The sequence below is a fragment of the Lynx rufus genome, unplaced genomic scaffold (genome assembly GCF_022079265.1).
Source record: "Lynx rufus isolate CCGP_SWC_20201006 ecotype Redwood Valley unplaced genomic scaffold, mLynRuf1.p SCAF_4, whole genome shotgun sequence".
NCBI classification, from domain to species: domain Eukaryota; kingdom Metazoa; phylum Chordata; class Mammalia; order Carnivora; family Felidae; genus Lynx; species Lynx rufus.
The window spans coordinates 148742357-148759502 of NW_025814856.1; the positions used below are offsets into that span (position 1 = coordinate 148742357).

At 52.3% G+C, this 17146-nt stretch overlaps 1 protein-coding gene across 1 annotated transcript in view; it reads right to left on the reverse strand.

Annotated features, from left to right (window-relative positions):
• Positions 1-17146, reverse strand: part of PLXNA4 (plexin A4) — a 178573-nt gene that overhangs the window by 62197 nt on the left and 99230 nt on the right. The window contains exons 9-12 of the mRNA XM_047095252.1: positions 13944-14144; positions 6635-6731; positions 6028-6218; positions 2020-2171 (exon numbers count right to left, since the gene is read on the reverse strand). Coding sequence (XP_046951208.1) covers positions 2020-2171; positions 6028-6218; positions 6635-6731; positions 13944-14144 — 641 coding nt within the window. The remainder of the gene's footprint in view (positions 1-2019; positions 2172-6027; positions 6219-6634; positions 6732-13943; positions 14145-17146) is intronic.

The following is a 17146-nucleotide window of genomic DNA, read 5'->3' on the forward strand; positions in this document are numbered from 1 at the left end:
ATCAGATTTCATGGCTATATAGTAACCTGCCTGTGCATGTAAAATAATTGATGGGATTGATTAATTCCCTATTTTAAAATACACAAATTGCTTCCAAATTTCCACTGTTAAAAATAAGGCCAAAATAAGTATTCTTGCAAATAAATATTTGTGCATTCTGGTTATTTAAGTAAAGTTCTAGAAATATTATGACCAGACTGAAGACTTTCAATCCACACTTCTAAATTTCTTTCCACAAAATTTGTCCCAATTTACATTCTCAATATGAATGTATGAATATGTTATTTCTCCTGCTTCTCATCTGCACTGGACATTGATTTTTAAAAATTGTTCCCCATTATTTTAATTTTCATTGCATTGATTACTAATGATTTTAACTTTTTTATATGGCTTTTGGTTCTTTGTCTACTTTGTGAATTGCACAGTCATGCTCTTTGCTCATTTTCTGATATTTACTTTTTTTTTTTTATGGAACCTCTTTGTATGTTAAGAAAAAGCATGTATTAACTCTAATTGGTTATAACAATAGTCCCAGTTTATCATTCATATTTTTCTTTGATTTTTGATGAACAAATTTTAAGTTTTATATACTCCAATCCCCTGATCTTTTTCTTTATAATTTTTTTCTTTTGCTGTTATGCTTAGCACAGTTATACTTCCCTTATTTGAAATCAAATAAATCCTCACCTGCATTTTCTTCTAGTCATTCCACAGATTTATTTTTGTCACTTAATTCATTAATCCATCTGGAATTTATTTTGGCATATAATGTGAAATAAGAGTCTGGCGTATATTTTTTTCAGGGAGTTAATGAGGACCACTTATTGAATGATCTTTGCTTCCCTTGCTGATTTGAAATGTCACCTTTATCACATCGCTGACTTTTTATGTATCAGGATTCTTTTCCTGGGTGTTCTATCTTATTCCACTGATCTAACTAGTACCACAAGATTTCAATCATGTGACTTTATAGTAATATATTTTCTGTCTGGCTTTGCAGGTCCAGAGTAGGGCATTTTAAAGTTCCCCAAATCACAATACATCAGTAGCAGCTTGCTTTTGGTTTTGTTCTAGAAGGACTCAGAAAGTTGAAAGAGCCACAGAAAGATCTTTGGGCAAATAAGCAGTGACGGGCCATGAGGTGAGTCCTATCAAGAATAGATCCTTCTATCATAGCATCTACTAAGAGCGCTTTAGGAAGATCTGGAGGGATATCAGGAGGAAGTGACGATGGTGGTACTGATGGTTCCAGAATCACGAAACCTGCGCAAGACCAGCAAGCTGACAGGTAAACCGCACTGACATACCCATGGGAGACCTGCAAAGAGTCAGTAACTCACGCACACAGGACAGGTGGTAAGGTGTCACTCTGGGAGGGGCAGCAAGATGGTATAGAAGATAGATTCTATCGTGCTGGTAAACATTTCATGGGAGAGTCTGCTGGGCTGGAGAACTGTGCTTACTTATTTCCAAGGCAATGATACATGACTCACAAACGTCCTCTAACAGGTGGATTGGGAGGTAAAGGTCAATCATGGAATGACCCACTCCAGGCACCAGCAAACTGCATGGAGGAAAAAACAATCCAAAATTCCCACAGGCCAGAGAGTGGGTGTGGGGTTTCATTTTCAGTCTCCACAGAAAGGACCAGAGGTTTAGCCTCTTTCATAATTGGAGGACATGAGTGGGGAGTTAGGGACTGCAGGGGGTCGGGAACTGAACTCACACTTCTCTTGCAGAGTTTCATTTTGCTTTGTCTCACCACTACCCACAGTCACACCCCAAGGAGGTAGTGATCACTTTTCTCTTCCCTCCCAGCCCCATGTCCCCCTCCCCTTTCTACACTTGCCAATATGGTAGCTAGCTAGTTCAGGGGTGGGGAGTACACTAGAATATTAGGGGCATTCTACTCCCCCCACCCCAAGGGTCTCTAGCACCTTTTGCCATTGGCTGTCAATTGTTGGCCAGGGAAGGGGGGTCAACAACAAGAGAGAGCCGTCTCGTGTGGCTTCCACTTACTGTTCTGCAGGGATGTAGCCATCCACTAAAGGGCTGCACTCCACACCGGCCACCTTCACATGGGAGGCGATGTCCCGGAATTCCAGACCCAGGTTCTCCCCTCGGATGGTGACCTTGGTGCCCCCTTCCCGAGGACCCGTGACTGGGATTATCTGAAGGGAGGAAGCGCGGTAATTTGACAGGCACCGAGAGAGAGCCATTACCCACTTGCTGGTGGGGCAAGGAGAGGCTTCTGGCTCTTCCCCATCTCTGCCCCATTCCCCGAGTTGGGCCCCTGTCCACGAGGGCACCCAGGTCTGGGACGCTTAATGGCAGGAACTTCGGGTAGAGAAGTCCGTGTTTGGCTGTGGTATTAGGAACAGTGTTCAAATCCCCTCATTCACCTTCCTATTTTGTGGAAGAGATGAGGGGATGGAACATGATATACACCGTTCTCGGGTGATTCATAGAAAATCACGGAATAAAGCCTCCCAGCATTTGCTTGTGTTGTTTCATTCTGAAGGAAAATGAACAACCCTCTTGATGCCCACCGCCCTCCACGCTATGGCAAACCACCAAGTTTTCAAGATCCTTCTCAAATGTCACTTCCCCATAAGCAGTTGTCCCCTCTCTCTCCACTGACATGTACCACTGTCATGGTAACAGTCACTGGTGTCTGATTCCTCATCCTTCAGATCCTGTGTCTCTGAGCTCAGGGATGGTGTCTTATTTCCCATGGACTTCTCAGTGATGGCACTATATTTATCTCTCAAGTTGTCATTGGGCTGAAAACCACAACTACCCAAGCATCTTCCTGGATTTAGAAGAGCATTTGTCACAAGCCCTTTGCCTTCATTGTCTGGCTTGGTTTCTACCAGAGATGGGATTAATTTAGACTTTACCCTCATATACTGGCCAAAATGACTGGCTTTTCCTTCCAAGATGTCACCATTGGTGTTAAAAATCCATGATTGAGACGCTGGGAACCAACAACCAAGGGCCTGCTTTGAGGTAGGTGCCCCATACAGTTCATGCGATCTAATTATGACATCCCGCAGCAGTGACCCTAGTGGCAGAAGACATTCTGTGCCAGCCTCTCCTGGCATTTGAAAGACCAGAGAAGGGCACATTTCCCATTCCTGGTGTCTCTGAACACCAGCAACTGGATATTGGCCAACACCAATGGGATCGCAACTGAAGGAGCCCAGACGGCCCACCTCTTAATGTTTCCTACTCTCTCCACCCCCAAAGGCCACAACTGGCGGCTCCACCCTGGAGGAGGGTGAGAGAAACCAGGCTGGAGGGGCGGCTTTGCGGGGAAGTCTGTTCACCTACGAGTTAAGATATTTCCTGCTTCTTACCCATGTGTGCACATGTGCACGAGTGAGCGTGCACGTGAGTGCGAGGGTTTTCAAATGCATGTTCCCACTGTAGTGGAAAGACAGATCCCTCGGAGGCAGGGGCCGTTTCTGTGAGAGGGAGGCGGGCAGATATAGGGAGGGCTGGAAGGCGGAGGGTATGTTCTCAAATGCCTGTCCAGCCAGTCCCCAAAGCCCTACTGGCACCAGGCAGGAGTGGCTTCATGATATTCCAGCCCTGGCGTGTTGTCCTGAAAAAGGAGCTTTATCTCTGGCCCAGTCCTTGGTTCCCCGGGCTCCCCGGAGGGCTGACGCCAGTATGGAGCCAGTAAATAGCCTCCGTCACAGGGAGATTTGTTTAATTTGCCATCTCCTCCCTGTGATTTTCTTGGTCTCAGGCCAACAAGGAAGCAAGTCGTACTGTTTGCTGCAGACACACGGTTAGCAGTCACGTGTGGCGGCCCCCGGGGGTGGTTCTGCGTTAAAGGCTCTGCGGGTGGGGGAAGTTGTAAAGGAGGGGGACTGGGGCACGTAGGGCTCAGGTGCCCTCCTTCCCCAGGTTAAATGCATGTGTTTTGCCTCAACTCGAGAACTGCTGTTGAGATTCCTACCCATGCAGGAGACTGAAGTAGAGTCTGAGGGAGACTCCCCGTGTCTGGAAAACCAGGAACGCAGAGGACAAAGGGACTGAAGGGGGGGGGGGCACATACAGAGGGCCACCACCGTGGGGCCACTATGCTGGAGGAGGTTGTGTACTCGCAAAGGTCAAGCTCCCTACCTGCCTTTCTCCATCCTTTGTAGGTGTCACAGCTTGTGAGTGGAGGGGTGAGGGAGTATCTCTATGGGTGCCTTGCCTTTGTGGTGAGAGAGAGCGCTAATCTAGGAATCCAGAGACCAGGGATTCAGGGACCGTTTGATTTATGCTTTGGTGTGAGGGCATTAGCATCTCTGGGCATTACTCTTTGTATCTGGGAAAGGGGGCTGATAACCCTGGCTTTGGCAAGCATTATAACTTGAAATGTGTCCTCTCCAAATCCACCTGTGGAAGTCCAAATGCTCAGTACCTCCAAACGTGGCCTTATTCGGAGAAAAGGTCTTTCTAGAGGTAATCAAGTTGAAATGAGGTCATTAGGGTGGGTTCTAATCCAGCATGACTGGTGGGTGTCCCCATATGAAGAGGGAATTTGGACAGAGACACGCAGAAAGACAATGAGAAAAATTCAGGGAGAAAAGCCAGGAGAGAGGCTGGGGCAGGTCCTCCCGCACAGCCCTCCGAAGGACCGGTCCTGCCCACATCTGGGTCTCAACTTCCAGCCTCCAGAACTGAGAGATAGCAAATTTCTGTCTCTGAAGCCCCTCCGTCTGCGGTACTGTGTGGTGGTAGCCCCAGGAACCATGTGGGGGGGGGGGGTCGCTGTGAGCACGGACAAAGCAAGGGACAGGAAACTGCTTCGCAAACTGTGAAGGACCACACCAACATCTGGCCTATTATGGTAACTGCCACGGTCAGGCTATTGGATACGTGTGTGTTTGTGAAACTCTGCACAGAGCCACATACCTGTCTATCTTTACTATGTATGGAGGCGAGACAGAACTCCCTTTCCTGTGTTTTTCTCTGCCCCTCTCTGCTTTGTTATTAAGATCAGCAGCCACTAGAGCAAGGGGGCGTTGAGTACCTATAATGTACAAACGCTGTGCTAGAGGCCCAGAGGGTCGCGCTGTTGAGACATGCACGCCCCTTCTTTATTGTACCAGGGGAACACGGTGGGAGGTGATGCCTGAGGGGTCTCTCTGCCAGGAGTGGAGAGTGGGGAGATGAAGACACCAGTGGCCTAAATAAACCCCAGGGGCAGTGAACCCCTCGGTGTAGACATGGATGGCAACGGCTTTAACAACGTTGATGATGGACAAGGAGGAGGATGGTGAGACCCCTGTGGGCTGGGCACAGAGCCAGCATTTTGCATGGTTCGGATCTCAGACAATCCTTGTGACTCCTCTGTGAGATGGAACCTTAGACTCCTTGCACACGTGAGGAAGCTGAGGCACGAAGGTAGTGATAAATTAGCCCCGGGATACCCAGCAACTGGCTGGCAGAGCTGGGATTCAAGTCCTGTTCTTGGCACGTTTAGCTCTTCCCTGCCTCTCACTGGTCTTTGCTCCATGGCCTATGTCCCCTGAACTGTGCTCCAAATCCATTTCTGCCATCTACCGGCTTAGGTCTTGCTTTGAGTGAGTCCCAAGGTCTCACCGTTTCCACCTTCTCCACCTCCCGAGGGCTGGGCTCTGTGCCCTGGAACCCCATGCACCCTCTGCTCATGGCTGAATGATCGGTGAGGTTGTCCCCGATGGAGCTTAACAGCCTCATCACCCAGATTCTGAGAGACAAAGGGAGAGTGGCCAGGACTTAGAGTCATTTTTGTTACTGTTAACATGGAGACTCCAACAGGACAGTGGAGCCCTTCTCTGTGTTCAACCTTCCTTGATAAGGGAGACACCCCTGGACCAAACCCACAGCTTCTGCAGAAGCCGGGCAGGAAAACGAGGATGCCCCCAGCCTGCCCTGGTAATCACTGGGGTGGCTGACACGACGGCGGGGCATGGCTGGTGAGGCCCCAGGCCATGGCAGGGCACGGCTCGGCCACCCAGAGCGGCCCAGAGGACCATGGCTTACCTCTGTGATGCGGGGGTTGGTGCACCTGCTGTTTGCGCCCGACAGCTCCAACCACGGGCTCTCGTGAACGGGGCAGTGCTGCCTCAGGGTGCACTGGCCCTGACTCTGGCACCAGCCGCACTGGAAGTCCGGGTCCGCCTTCAGGCACAGCCCGCAGCTCTCCCGCATGGCTCCGCACTTATAGAGGTGAACTGCGGGCAAAGGGCAGAGGGGAAGCGGGAGGGGATGGGACTGTGGACAAGGAGTGCAGTCCCAGCCTCGGATGATGAGACCCAAGCAGCCGTGTCCCTTTAGCCATTCTGACACAGAGAAGAGCAAAAGAGAACTTGGGCCCCAGGCAGCGAAACTTAATCAGAAGTGGGTCTCCCTCCAGAATCATCAGGGCTCTTGTGGCCAGTCCTGCTCACTCCGCCACACCCAGGACCCCTGCCCATGGTGGCCCTGCACCCGAGAGGTCACGGAGCAGTGCACAGGCATAGAGGGCAGGCTCCGAGCCAGAGGGAGAGGGTCACCACTGGGGCAGGGATGGAATAATGTGTGCCCTCGAATGCAGGGCCTCCCCCTCCCTCTGCCCTATCTCCCTGCCGCTGGGGTCCACCTTCCACACCTTTGTTCTGAGCTGGGTTGTCGATGTTGAAGTGTCCGTTCCACACAACTGTCAACTCCACAGGCAGATTGTTGATCTCCATCCCTTCATAGGAATACTGCAGGCAGGTTGGGGGTAGGAAAGAAAAAAGTTGGGTTACAGAAATTTCTAGGGAGAGCTAGCTCTTTGGCCTGGAGTCCACGAGGTGCTTGGGGCTAAGGACCTGCTGTGACTGTGCCTGTGTTTGAGGGCATGTGTGGGGAAGCATGGTTCGGGGAACAGTGTAGGGCGGAGGGGGGCAGGATACTAAGGCAGGGGAGGGGCCAGGCCTGGATGGGACACCCATTTGGAATATGGATTCACAGAACAGATTAGAGCAGAGCTACCCAACCCTCTTCCACGGACGCTGGCTCACACCAGCTGTCGCTTCCCATCTTCCTCCCTCACTGTCCAGGGGAACCTTGTCATTAGGCCCCACCAGGCCCTTGATTCAACTTGGGAATGTTAATTCCTAGGACAAGGTCAGAGGGGGTGGGTGCTTTATCAAAGACCTAGAGAGGGCTGATCAATTTCCAGGCAGGGGTAGTGGGTGCAGGCACTAGAAATGAAGGGGCCGTACTCTTCAGGGGCTGAGCTGATGGAGGTTAGGAGTCAAGAGAGCTGGATGTGGCTTAGAGGTGAGGTGGGAAATCCTGTGGACACCCTAGGGACCAAACCTGGGAATTTGGGTCAAGACTCCAAAGGCATGCACTGGCTCAGAGAGGCCAGGCCCCAGCTCTGTGGCTGCCCATGCGGGAGCTACCTCTAGGCCTGGACAGGGTCCCTGCCCAGCTCTCTTCGGAGTCAGTGCCCCACCTGGCTGGGTCTCATCCTTGGGACTGAGTGCTGGGGCAGGGCAGGGAGGGAACAGGGAGTGCCAGCCCCCCCACATCTGCCTTCTGACAGCAGACACTTCTCAATCCCCAGAGAAGGAGGTAGGTGGCAGGGAATCAGACCCTGCCCAGGGCAGCATTTCCAATCTGTACCTGGTGATTTTCTCATCATTCCACCAGACTCTGCCCTCCACAGGGGGTGAATGGAGGAATGGAACAGAGACAGGTTTTCTGCAGAGGAGGGGCTGGGAGCTGGCAATTTGCTAGAGGGGTTCAGTCCAAGAGACCTGGCCGGAAGTGATGTTTGCAGAGCCAAAGGCTCTTTCAACTCAGTTGAAGTTTGGAGGGGCTGGGGCGTGGGGGTGTTGATGGATATTATGGAGGTAGCTGGTGCCCCCTCCCCAGAGCAAGCGAGCTGCTAGCTTCTCACTAAGAGGCTACAGAACCTTGGGAACGCACAGCCTGTGGAGGGTCTCAGGGCTTGAGATGGTGCCTCTGCCTCTGGAGCCTATCCATAGAGGCTTCTAGAGGAGATGTTACAATCCTAACCTGGGAAATCGCCCTAAATTCCTGAGTTATTGCTGAGAATGTGCTCCAGTGTGAATACGTCATGATACTATCCTCATACACATCAGTGGGATGGTTGTCTAGCCTTCTTCAGGCTCTACCCTAGCACTCCCAAATTTTTCACTAACTCCCTGGAGACACGTGCCCAGACCAGGGAGCCACATTCAGTGTTTGCCCCACAGTGGTGGTGGTTTGCTCTGTACCATCCACTCTCTCATAGAATCTCCCTTGTGACCCGCGACACCAGGGTCTGGGCTCAAGCCGTAGAATAAAGCAAAGCTCCCCAGCCCTGAAGAAACAACCACAGGGACTTTCATGATCGCTCAGCTCAGCTGGTGACTCATAGGCCCTTTGCCCTGTAGTGCAGTTGATCAACTCCCCAGAGATGATGTTCTTTGCTTCTGGGTCAGACTGAGTCCTTCTAAGGCATCCTCACAAAACCTCTTCCTCTCTAGACTGGTGGTTCTCAGGGTGGTCTGTGGGCCACAGTCTTCAGAATCACTCAGGGGGCCTAACCACGGGTCCCAGGGCCTCTCCCTACACCTGCTGGATTGGAAGATGGGAATGCATTTCAAACAGGCAACTCTGTGACTCCAGTACTTCGGGGAGTTAGAGACTCACCACTCACACTCCCTGTGGTCTGCTAGAAGCAGGGGACAGCGGCCTGAGGGTGGAGAGATGTTGCAGGAGCAAGAGACAGGGCGGGGGAGAGGAGGGAGGGAAGGGGAGAGGGACAGACTTTTCCAGATCTCCCTCCCACTCCCTCCCCTAGCCAAGCTCCACTTCCTCTCCTTCCCATCCCTGTTTCCATCTCCCTCCTCCAAGGTCCCAGTGCAGGAAGACTGCTAAGGGAAGGTGCTAAGGGCTGGCTTGAGGCTGTTCTGCCTCTACCTCCAGGAGGGATGCTGGTGGTGCCTAAGTCAGGATCCAAGCCTGGCTCCTGCTTCTCAGGCCTGGGTCTGGCCAGGATTCAATGTGGAAGCAGCAGGTGGTGACCAGGGGCCCCCATCAACCAAAGATCAATAGAACCTTCAGGCCTCTCTCAGAAAGGCCCGGAAATCCCCCAGAGATTCTGCATACGTATGCATGTGTGTTTGTGTGCACACACGTATTCACATGCAGCTGACTTGAGAAGAGCTCACAGCACAAATCTATGTTACCTGCGTGTTCACACACGCACGCACACACATACGGGCACATACTGCAACAGAGGGGTTCCGCAGTGACCGCCTGTGTGAATGTGAGCAAATGATGTAAGTCTCAGTTTCCCCATCTGTGACGTGGGAATTATGAACAGTGCAGACCCAACAGGACTCTTTTGAGGGTTCAAGATAACCATCCAATGCGCTGAGCACAGTGCCTGTCACAAGGAATGAGCACTCAAATATGACTGTGTGTTTAGTCTACGCATATACATTTGGGGATGCCGTCCAAAAATATGCTTGTGTTCCCTGTGTTTGTGTTTATGTGAAGTAATAATAGCAGGCATTTATTGAGTGTTTATGCACCAGACTCTTGGTACATATGGGATGAACGCACACGAGCATGCTTATGTGTTTTGGAGTGCATGTGTGTGTTTGCACGCATTTAATTTTCAAGGAAAATTGAAAATACAAGACTTCAAGGATCAAATATGCTTGGCATTGCTTTATCTTTTTATCGCCCATTCCTGGGATCTTGACTATGAAATATTATAGAAGCCATTAACCCCTGGTGCTCCCCACCACCTCCTCCCTCTCGAGGGAGGTCACTGTCATTCCTGGAGGTTTTTTCCCCATGACCTGCGTCCTGCAGCAGGAGGGGGCCGACAGCTGGGGAGCCTGGACCACTGGCTCCCATCCCCCAGGAACCCCCACCTCTGCTTCATTTAGCATTTATATAGCTCTCCGCAATCAGCGGGCAGTTAATCTGCACAAAACCCAGAACTAAGGGGAGAATGTTTCAGGCTCTCAGGGGCCAGGAGGTTAAGTGTCTCAATCAAGGTCTGGCACATCACAGCCCAGCTAGGGGATGATGTTGTTCATTACCTCGGGAAAGGGTGAGCCTCTACCTTGTCAAGCAAAGACAAGACCTATTTAATTTGGACATTCTTTCCACTAACCATTCCCTGTTCTGAGCTCTGAGATGTTGTGCTGGAAAATTCTACCATTCAGGCGGACAGATCTGAACAACGGAAGAAGCTTGTGTATCCTCCGAGACCATCCCCAGGACCCCCGATGGCTCAGCAGACCCCTTCCCAGTTGTGTTCCAGTAAAGCAGGGAGGGGGCCAAGTTACCTCCCCATCCTTGTTCTGCACCTAGTAAACTGGGACACGGAGAGGAGATGGGCCGCTGCTGTGGGTTGGTGGAGGCTGGGGGGGGATGGAGCTGGCTGCCCCCTGCGGCCCCCCTGCTCCTGTGATTGCTGGTGCCTGAGAGGCGGGGACTGGGCACTATTATTAGAAGCACTTGTCATTTCCCTGGAGCCTTGGTCTAAAGGAGGCCAAGAATACCCACAGTTGTTCCTCCCTCCAATTGCTGCCTGTGAGCTGCCCTGTTTTCCTCCTACAGCCACTGCTGCCCCCCCCCCCCCGCACCGAGGGCTCCAGCGATGGCCCAGGGCCTGTCCCCAAAATGTGGCCTGGAGACGAACTGCCTGCCCACCCAGCCTAGTATCCCACCTATGTGGAGTTTTCCTGTGTCTCTTTTCCTTCTCTGCTTTCCTCTGAGATCTCTGTCACCCCTCTTCCTCTGTCATCACAAACTCGGGGGTTTTGTTGGATTTCTCCAGTGGCCCCCCTCCATTCCAGAAAGCTCAGGGATTGAAGAAGTGAAACAACAAAACTCCTCCCACAGTCCTGTCTGAGGCACATCAGACCTTGTTCCCAAGGATAGCACCAAGGCTGGGTATAAAGCGCTCAGTTGCTATTTTTTGCCCAACCTTTGATTGGTGGGGGTGTGTGTTATGAAGCTGGGTTGAATTTCTGAATTTGCTATTTACTTGCTGTGTGACCTGGGGCTGGTCACATGCCCTCTCTGGGCTGCAGAGATTCCCCTCTGTTACAGATCACAAGCAGACACCCTCTCAAGTCTATTCCTGCTCTGGTATTATGTTGTCCTCTATAACTATGGTAACAGAGGCTTGTGGCTGATTATGACCCCAAAGTTTTTTAAGGACGTCACTTGATGGCAAGTGGTATCCTGGCCAAGAACAGCATTTAAACTGAGATCCTTGAAAAAGAGAGGCTCCTGGGAAGAGCCAGGGCTGAGCCCTCCTGAAGTGCATGATATTCCAGCAGGTTCTGGTAGATACAGGGGACTTTTCCTGGAATCTACCCTTTGTGGGGTATACCTCCTGTCTCCTCACATTCTAAGACTTTAAAATGGTACAGAAACCAACTTCCCCATCACCTTCCTCATGAGGGTGTTGAAATAAGAGAGGCTGAGCTGTTTTGGGAGCAGCAACCTTAGTAAGATACTGTAAACCAGCCCATGGCAAGTGGGAGACCTCAGACAGATTCCTAGCTCCAAGGGCCAGAGTTCAGGGTCCTGCAGGGATGGCGGGGGGATGTGCAGGGAGCCTGGGAATCATGTCCTCTCGTTGGTGGTCAGAGCCTGGGGCCGCAGGCCTCCAGCCCCAATGTCATGTTTCTACTGTGGTCCTGCTGATACAAGAAGTCTCCTGGAAGTGGATCTGAACTTGCCTGAGCCCCTGCACTCAGGAAGCCAGCCAGCTGGGCAAGACCCCTATGGGGGGCCTGGGGCCTCTCAGGGCTGAAAGCAGATTTGACCGCTGTGTCCTGGGGCATCAGGCTTCCAGATCGTGAAATCCCCAAGTAAGGAGCTGTGTGTGACCAGCAGATTTTGTCAATCCCCAGGATTCAACGTCAGACAAGCGATGTCCAGCAGCACCTCCCCCTTGTCCCTATGGTACTGACCAGGATGTCGGGAGAGGCACCCTGCGGAGGCACCCCAGACAAGGGACCCACCCCACCTGTCAGGGATGCTGGGCTCCATTCTGTGTTCTCAGGAGGCTCCAACTTTGCCCCCACAGTCAGGGCAATGTGACCCCTAGGGGGCTCGTTCAGTGAGTCAGGCCTGGCTCAGGAGTGCTGAGGGCCATTGGTAGAAAGGCAGTGGGTCCCGAGGCACTGAGTTCTGACCAAGGAGTTTATAGGATGAACTCAGGCTGCTATATGGGGTGCCCTCGTCTGTTTAACTGAGCCAGATGAAGCCCGGGGCCATGAGGCCCAGTCTTATGTCTGGGGAACAAGGGCTCTCCATCATCAGAGGCCACAGACTCTGTCCTCCCTCTTGGGCCAGGTTCCCTGGGGCAGTGTCTCTGATGAAACAGACTTTTCTACGTCGTTTAAACCCCTATCTGCCTTCTGCTGACTCACATGTGGAACTCAGGCTTTTTCTTCCCACAGGAACTTGCTTATTTAGGGGAGAATCACTTGAGCCAAACCCTTGGGGCTGGTCTGGTTGGCTTCAGGATTTATGAGGAAACCGGAGGTGTTTAATATCCCATTTGCTTGTGGGTTTAATCTGGAATGCTGCAGAAATCTGCCAAACAGCCTGGCCACCAGGACAGGAGGGAGATGTACCTGTGGGAGCTGTGGGGACACATCTGGGGTTTCAGGGGTTGGGACATTAATTGCCAGTTCAATCCCTGTAATGCTGAGCGACCTTGGGCAAGCATGTGGGCCTCTCTGACCTCCACTTACGCTTAGAGTTTTTCCGTGAGCTGCTTTGTTCAGGACTCTCTTGGTCCCATATCACATCCCTAAATACAGTCACCACATATAAGCACCCCGCAGCAACATGAAGGATGAATGGGAGGCAGTGTGACATAGGAGGAGACCCTGAATCCAGGCCCAGCCCCACCCTTCCCTAGCCATGTGACCTTAGACATTTTGATCTTTTTCTGGGCCAGGGTGGGTTACCCTGAGGCGCATGGAACTTCAGCCCCTTCTCAGGTCTGCCTATATATCAAATTTTGTTATTTATTACATTTTATTCATAAAAGAGGGTCCCCCAGATTGTGTAAGTTTCAACCCCATGAATCTAGACCTGCCCCTGCTTCTGGGCCTCCAGGTTTTCATTCGCACGGTGAGGAAGAATATTAAGGTTTCCTACAGTTTGAACATGTTATGAGTCTATAAGCCTAATGTTTGTCTCTGAGCGGTCTGGGTGCATAGAGGTGGCCCAGAAAGAGGATGAGAGAGAGAACAGAGCAGTGGCTGGGGGGACCACACGGTCGGCAGGGGAGCAGCCACGCAGGAAAGGTGGTGCAGGGGCTGCTGACCTGTCTTTGGTCAGGCATGGGCTTGATGTGGATGTTCTAAGCCCCGGGCAGGTTTGTGCTGATCCAAGCAGCAACCCCTGGCTAGCTCCATCCTGTTCCACTGCTCCCTTTGCAGGTGTTTGGTCTGTCTTGCTGGGAAATGGCCTCTGTGCAGATACGAAGGGAGCAGTGGGCCTCTGCCGGCTCAGATGGGGCCCCCGGGTCAGCCCCGGTGGGAAGACAGGGCCCAGGGACTCCAGAGCTGGTCTCTGGAAGGAGGATGGACACGGATGTTCCCGGAGCTGAACACACCGTGCAAACACCTCTCTCTGCCCACGGACAGCACTCAGCAGCCCCATGGCTGGTCCATAATCCCCTGCCACCGCGGCCCCTGCCTTTGACAGAGGACCCTCTTTACCATAACCATGGGCAGACAGACCTCAGAGCCTAGCACTCTGCTGGGGTGGGCGTAAGAGGCTGGGCCGGGCAAGCAAGGGTGGGGGAAGCAGTGAGGCAGGGAGCTCATTTTGTGGGTGTTTGGGGAAGCCCTGCAGAGCTGAGCTGATTTGGGGGTGCACGAGGGGGGCTCAGGCGGCCCGGGAGTGGCAGGGCTAGGGGCACTCACAGAGGTGTTCTGGCACTGCACGCTGGAGCTGTTGAAGCGTAGGGCGGGCACCCTCTGCTCGCTGCCCTGGATGTTGAGGATGCATTCATACCCGCGCTGCCCAGACTGTGGCTGGGGAAGGTTCTTGGCCTTGAGAGTGATTGGCTTGATCACCTCCACGGGTACCAGGATCTTGTCCACTCGCAGCAGCTGGGGGCAGTCCTGGAACAGACAGCACAGCTCAGGCTGGGGAGCGGGAAGCCAAAGGTGCAGGGGTCTCTCCGGACACAGCCCCGATGTTTGCCCTGTTCCACCCTCCCTCGGACACACCCACAGAAGGTTCAAGGCACTGGGGCCCATCCTCAGCCTCTGTGTGGGAGGGAATGGTCCGAGAAATCCCAGACTCTACAGTCACCTCCTGGAGGCCACTTCTCACTGAGGTTGTCTCCTGCTCTCTTCAGTTTTCAATTTAATGCCCTCCAGACTCTGACACTCCTGGTTGCCTCTTCCCAGCACCCCTCCGACCCTAGCGGAGACACACTCAGCCGCTGGGTGTCCCGGGTCGCACTTCGGGCTTCAGTCCTAGGCTGCCAAGAGTTGGGACAGAGAGACCCTCCACAAGTGAGCTGTGGGCCCCAGCTCTGGAATGTGAGTCTGGACCACAGCAGGGGGGTGGCCAGGAGGGTCTTCCATACATGGCTGAGTTTGGCAATTGGGAATGTTCTGGAATGAGGCCCAGAGGCCTTTTAAGATCCAGAAGCTTCTGACTGCCCTCTGAGGTTGGCCTGACCCCAAGGAAATGCCCCTCAGAGAAGATACACAGGGAGAACCCCTGGGATGCTAGCAATGAACACACTCATTCCTCAGGCTGAGTGGGGTCCGTTGGGCCTTGGGGGGAGGGAGGAAATGACTGGGCCCTTTTCCCTGAGGCAATCAGCTCTGTCCAGGAAGGGCTGGGAGGCAGGGAATGGGTCAAATACGGAGTGTGGGTGTTCTGTCCTCTTTGCAGAGGTGGGGGCTGGCGTGTGGCTGGATTTTGAGGAGCTGAGTAGAAGAGAGTCAGTATGCCAGGCCTGATCGGCATGGGCAGGAGTGAGGACACAAGCAGGGCCTGGGTCCCCCAGACAGACCATCCCCCAGACTACTGCTGTGGCACTGTTCGGGGCATGCTGAGACAGATGGCTTCAAAGCACGGTATACACATCCTTCCTGAGGATGCTGCCCTCAGCAGAGGCTGCTGGCTCCTGACCCCAGCACTCCTCCTCAGCAGAGTGAGGCAGAAAGGAGGTTGAGGCAGAACAGCAGACTGGAGGGGTTGCAGGCAATCAGGCAACTGGCAGCTGTCCCTCCTGGGTCTGAAGGCAAACATGAACCCCTTCTGTCACTGAAAGCTAGGAGGGAGAAGACCCACACTCTAGTGCCTCCTGAGCTTCTGGACAGCTATGGAACCCTGAATACATCACATCCCCACTTGGAGACTCAACTTCCTTATCTCTCGATCCGATGGGCTCCAAGCACCCATTCAGCTCTTACCAGTCCTGATTCCATGATTTGGGGTGGTCTCACCTCTGTCCTTCTTGATTACCATGGAGCCTGACCAGAGAGGAGCAAGTGTCCAAGGCCCATGAAACTAACCCCCTCTCTCCTTCAGGCTGCCCATACCTTTATTTTAAAAGGCAGGTAGGAGAGGAGCAGAAGATCAGGCAATCCCACTTCTGGATATATACCCAAAAGAGTTGAGAGCAGAGACTAGAACAGATGCTCGCTCACTCATGTTTGTAGTAACATTATTCACAACAGCCAAAAGGTGGAAGTAGCTCAAGTGTCCATGAGTGGATGGATGGATAAACAACATGTGATATATACTTACAATGGAATAGGATTCCATCTTAAAAGGAAGAAAAAATTTTATTATTATTATTATTTGGGGGAGAGAGAGAGAGAGAGAGAGAGAGCACTTGCTAGGAGGGGAGAGGGGCAGAGGGAGAAAGAGAATCTTAAGCAGGTTCCACAATCAGCGTGGAGCCCGACACGGGGCTCAATCCCATGACCCTGCGATCATGACCTGAGTCGAAATCAAGAGTCAGATGCTCACCGAACTGAGCCACCCAGGCCCCCCCAAAAGGAAGGAAATTTTAACACACAACAGGTGTGAATCTTGAAAATGTTATACTAAATGAAATAAACCAGTCACAATAGGACAGATATCACATGATTCCACTCATATGAAGCACCTAGAATAATCAAATTCATAGAGACAGAATGGTGCTTTCTGGGGGAGGGGAAATGGGGAGTTAGTGTTTCAGGGGGACAGGGTTTCGTTCGGTTGGGGAAGGTGAAAATGTTCCAGAGACGGATGGTGGGGATGGTTGCACACCAGTGTGAATGTACTTGATGCCACAGATCTGCACTTAAAACTGGCTAAGGTGGTAAGTTTTATGTGTGTATTTTTCCATGATTAAAAATAAAAAACACAGGGGAGCAGCAGGAGGCAGGCCAGCAGGACGGGAGAAGGAGCGGAGCAGTGAACCTGGCATGCGGTCCTAAGGCTCTAAAGTGCACGGTCTCCAGGGACCTGGAGGTCCCACATGGAGAGAGTCTTAGAAGCTCCATTCTGTGTCCCCCGCCCCAGCAAGATGAGAACACAGGACACGTAGAAGACAGGAATGATATAGTGACTAGGATGAAGCTCAGGACTGGGGCAGGAGGTGTGTGATGGCGGAGGATCAAGAGAGAAGATCCACGAAAAGCAGGGAGTTTCTAGCCAGAGGGGCCTGACTCCGCTCCTCCCTTTACCTGAGGCCCTGGGCAGCTCTCCTCTCCCTAAAGCAAGCACGAGCCTGACCTTCCCTCCTGCTGCATCCATGTCTGCATATGGTTGCATTTGGAGTAAGAGAAGTCCTGGATCTCTCACTTCCATCTCCTACAGCAAAATGTTGCTGCCCTTGAACGATGTTCAGAAAGTGTCTCGAATCTGAGAGTCCTCTGGACCAACCTAATGGATCCCTTCTACTTTGCAAAGGGGAAATCAAGGCAGGGAGAGGACAAGTAATGGCTCAGTATCAGCAGACATGCTGGCAGCTGAAGTTGAATGTCAACCCACTATCTTTCCTACCCTTAATGAAAGAGGCAAGTTCCTACTGGTGGGCCGGACCCCCTCAGGATGGGGTGGCGGGTCCGGAAGGATCTCCCCGAGCATAGCAGGACAGGGGAGCTGCAACACC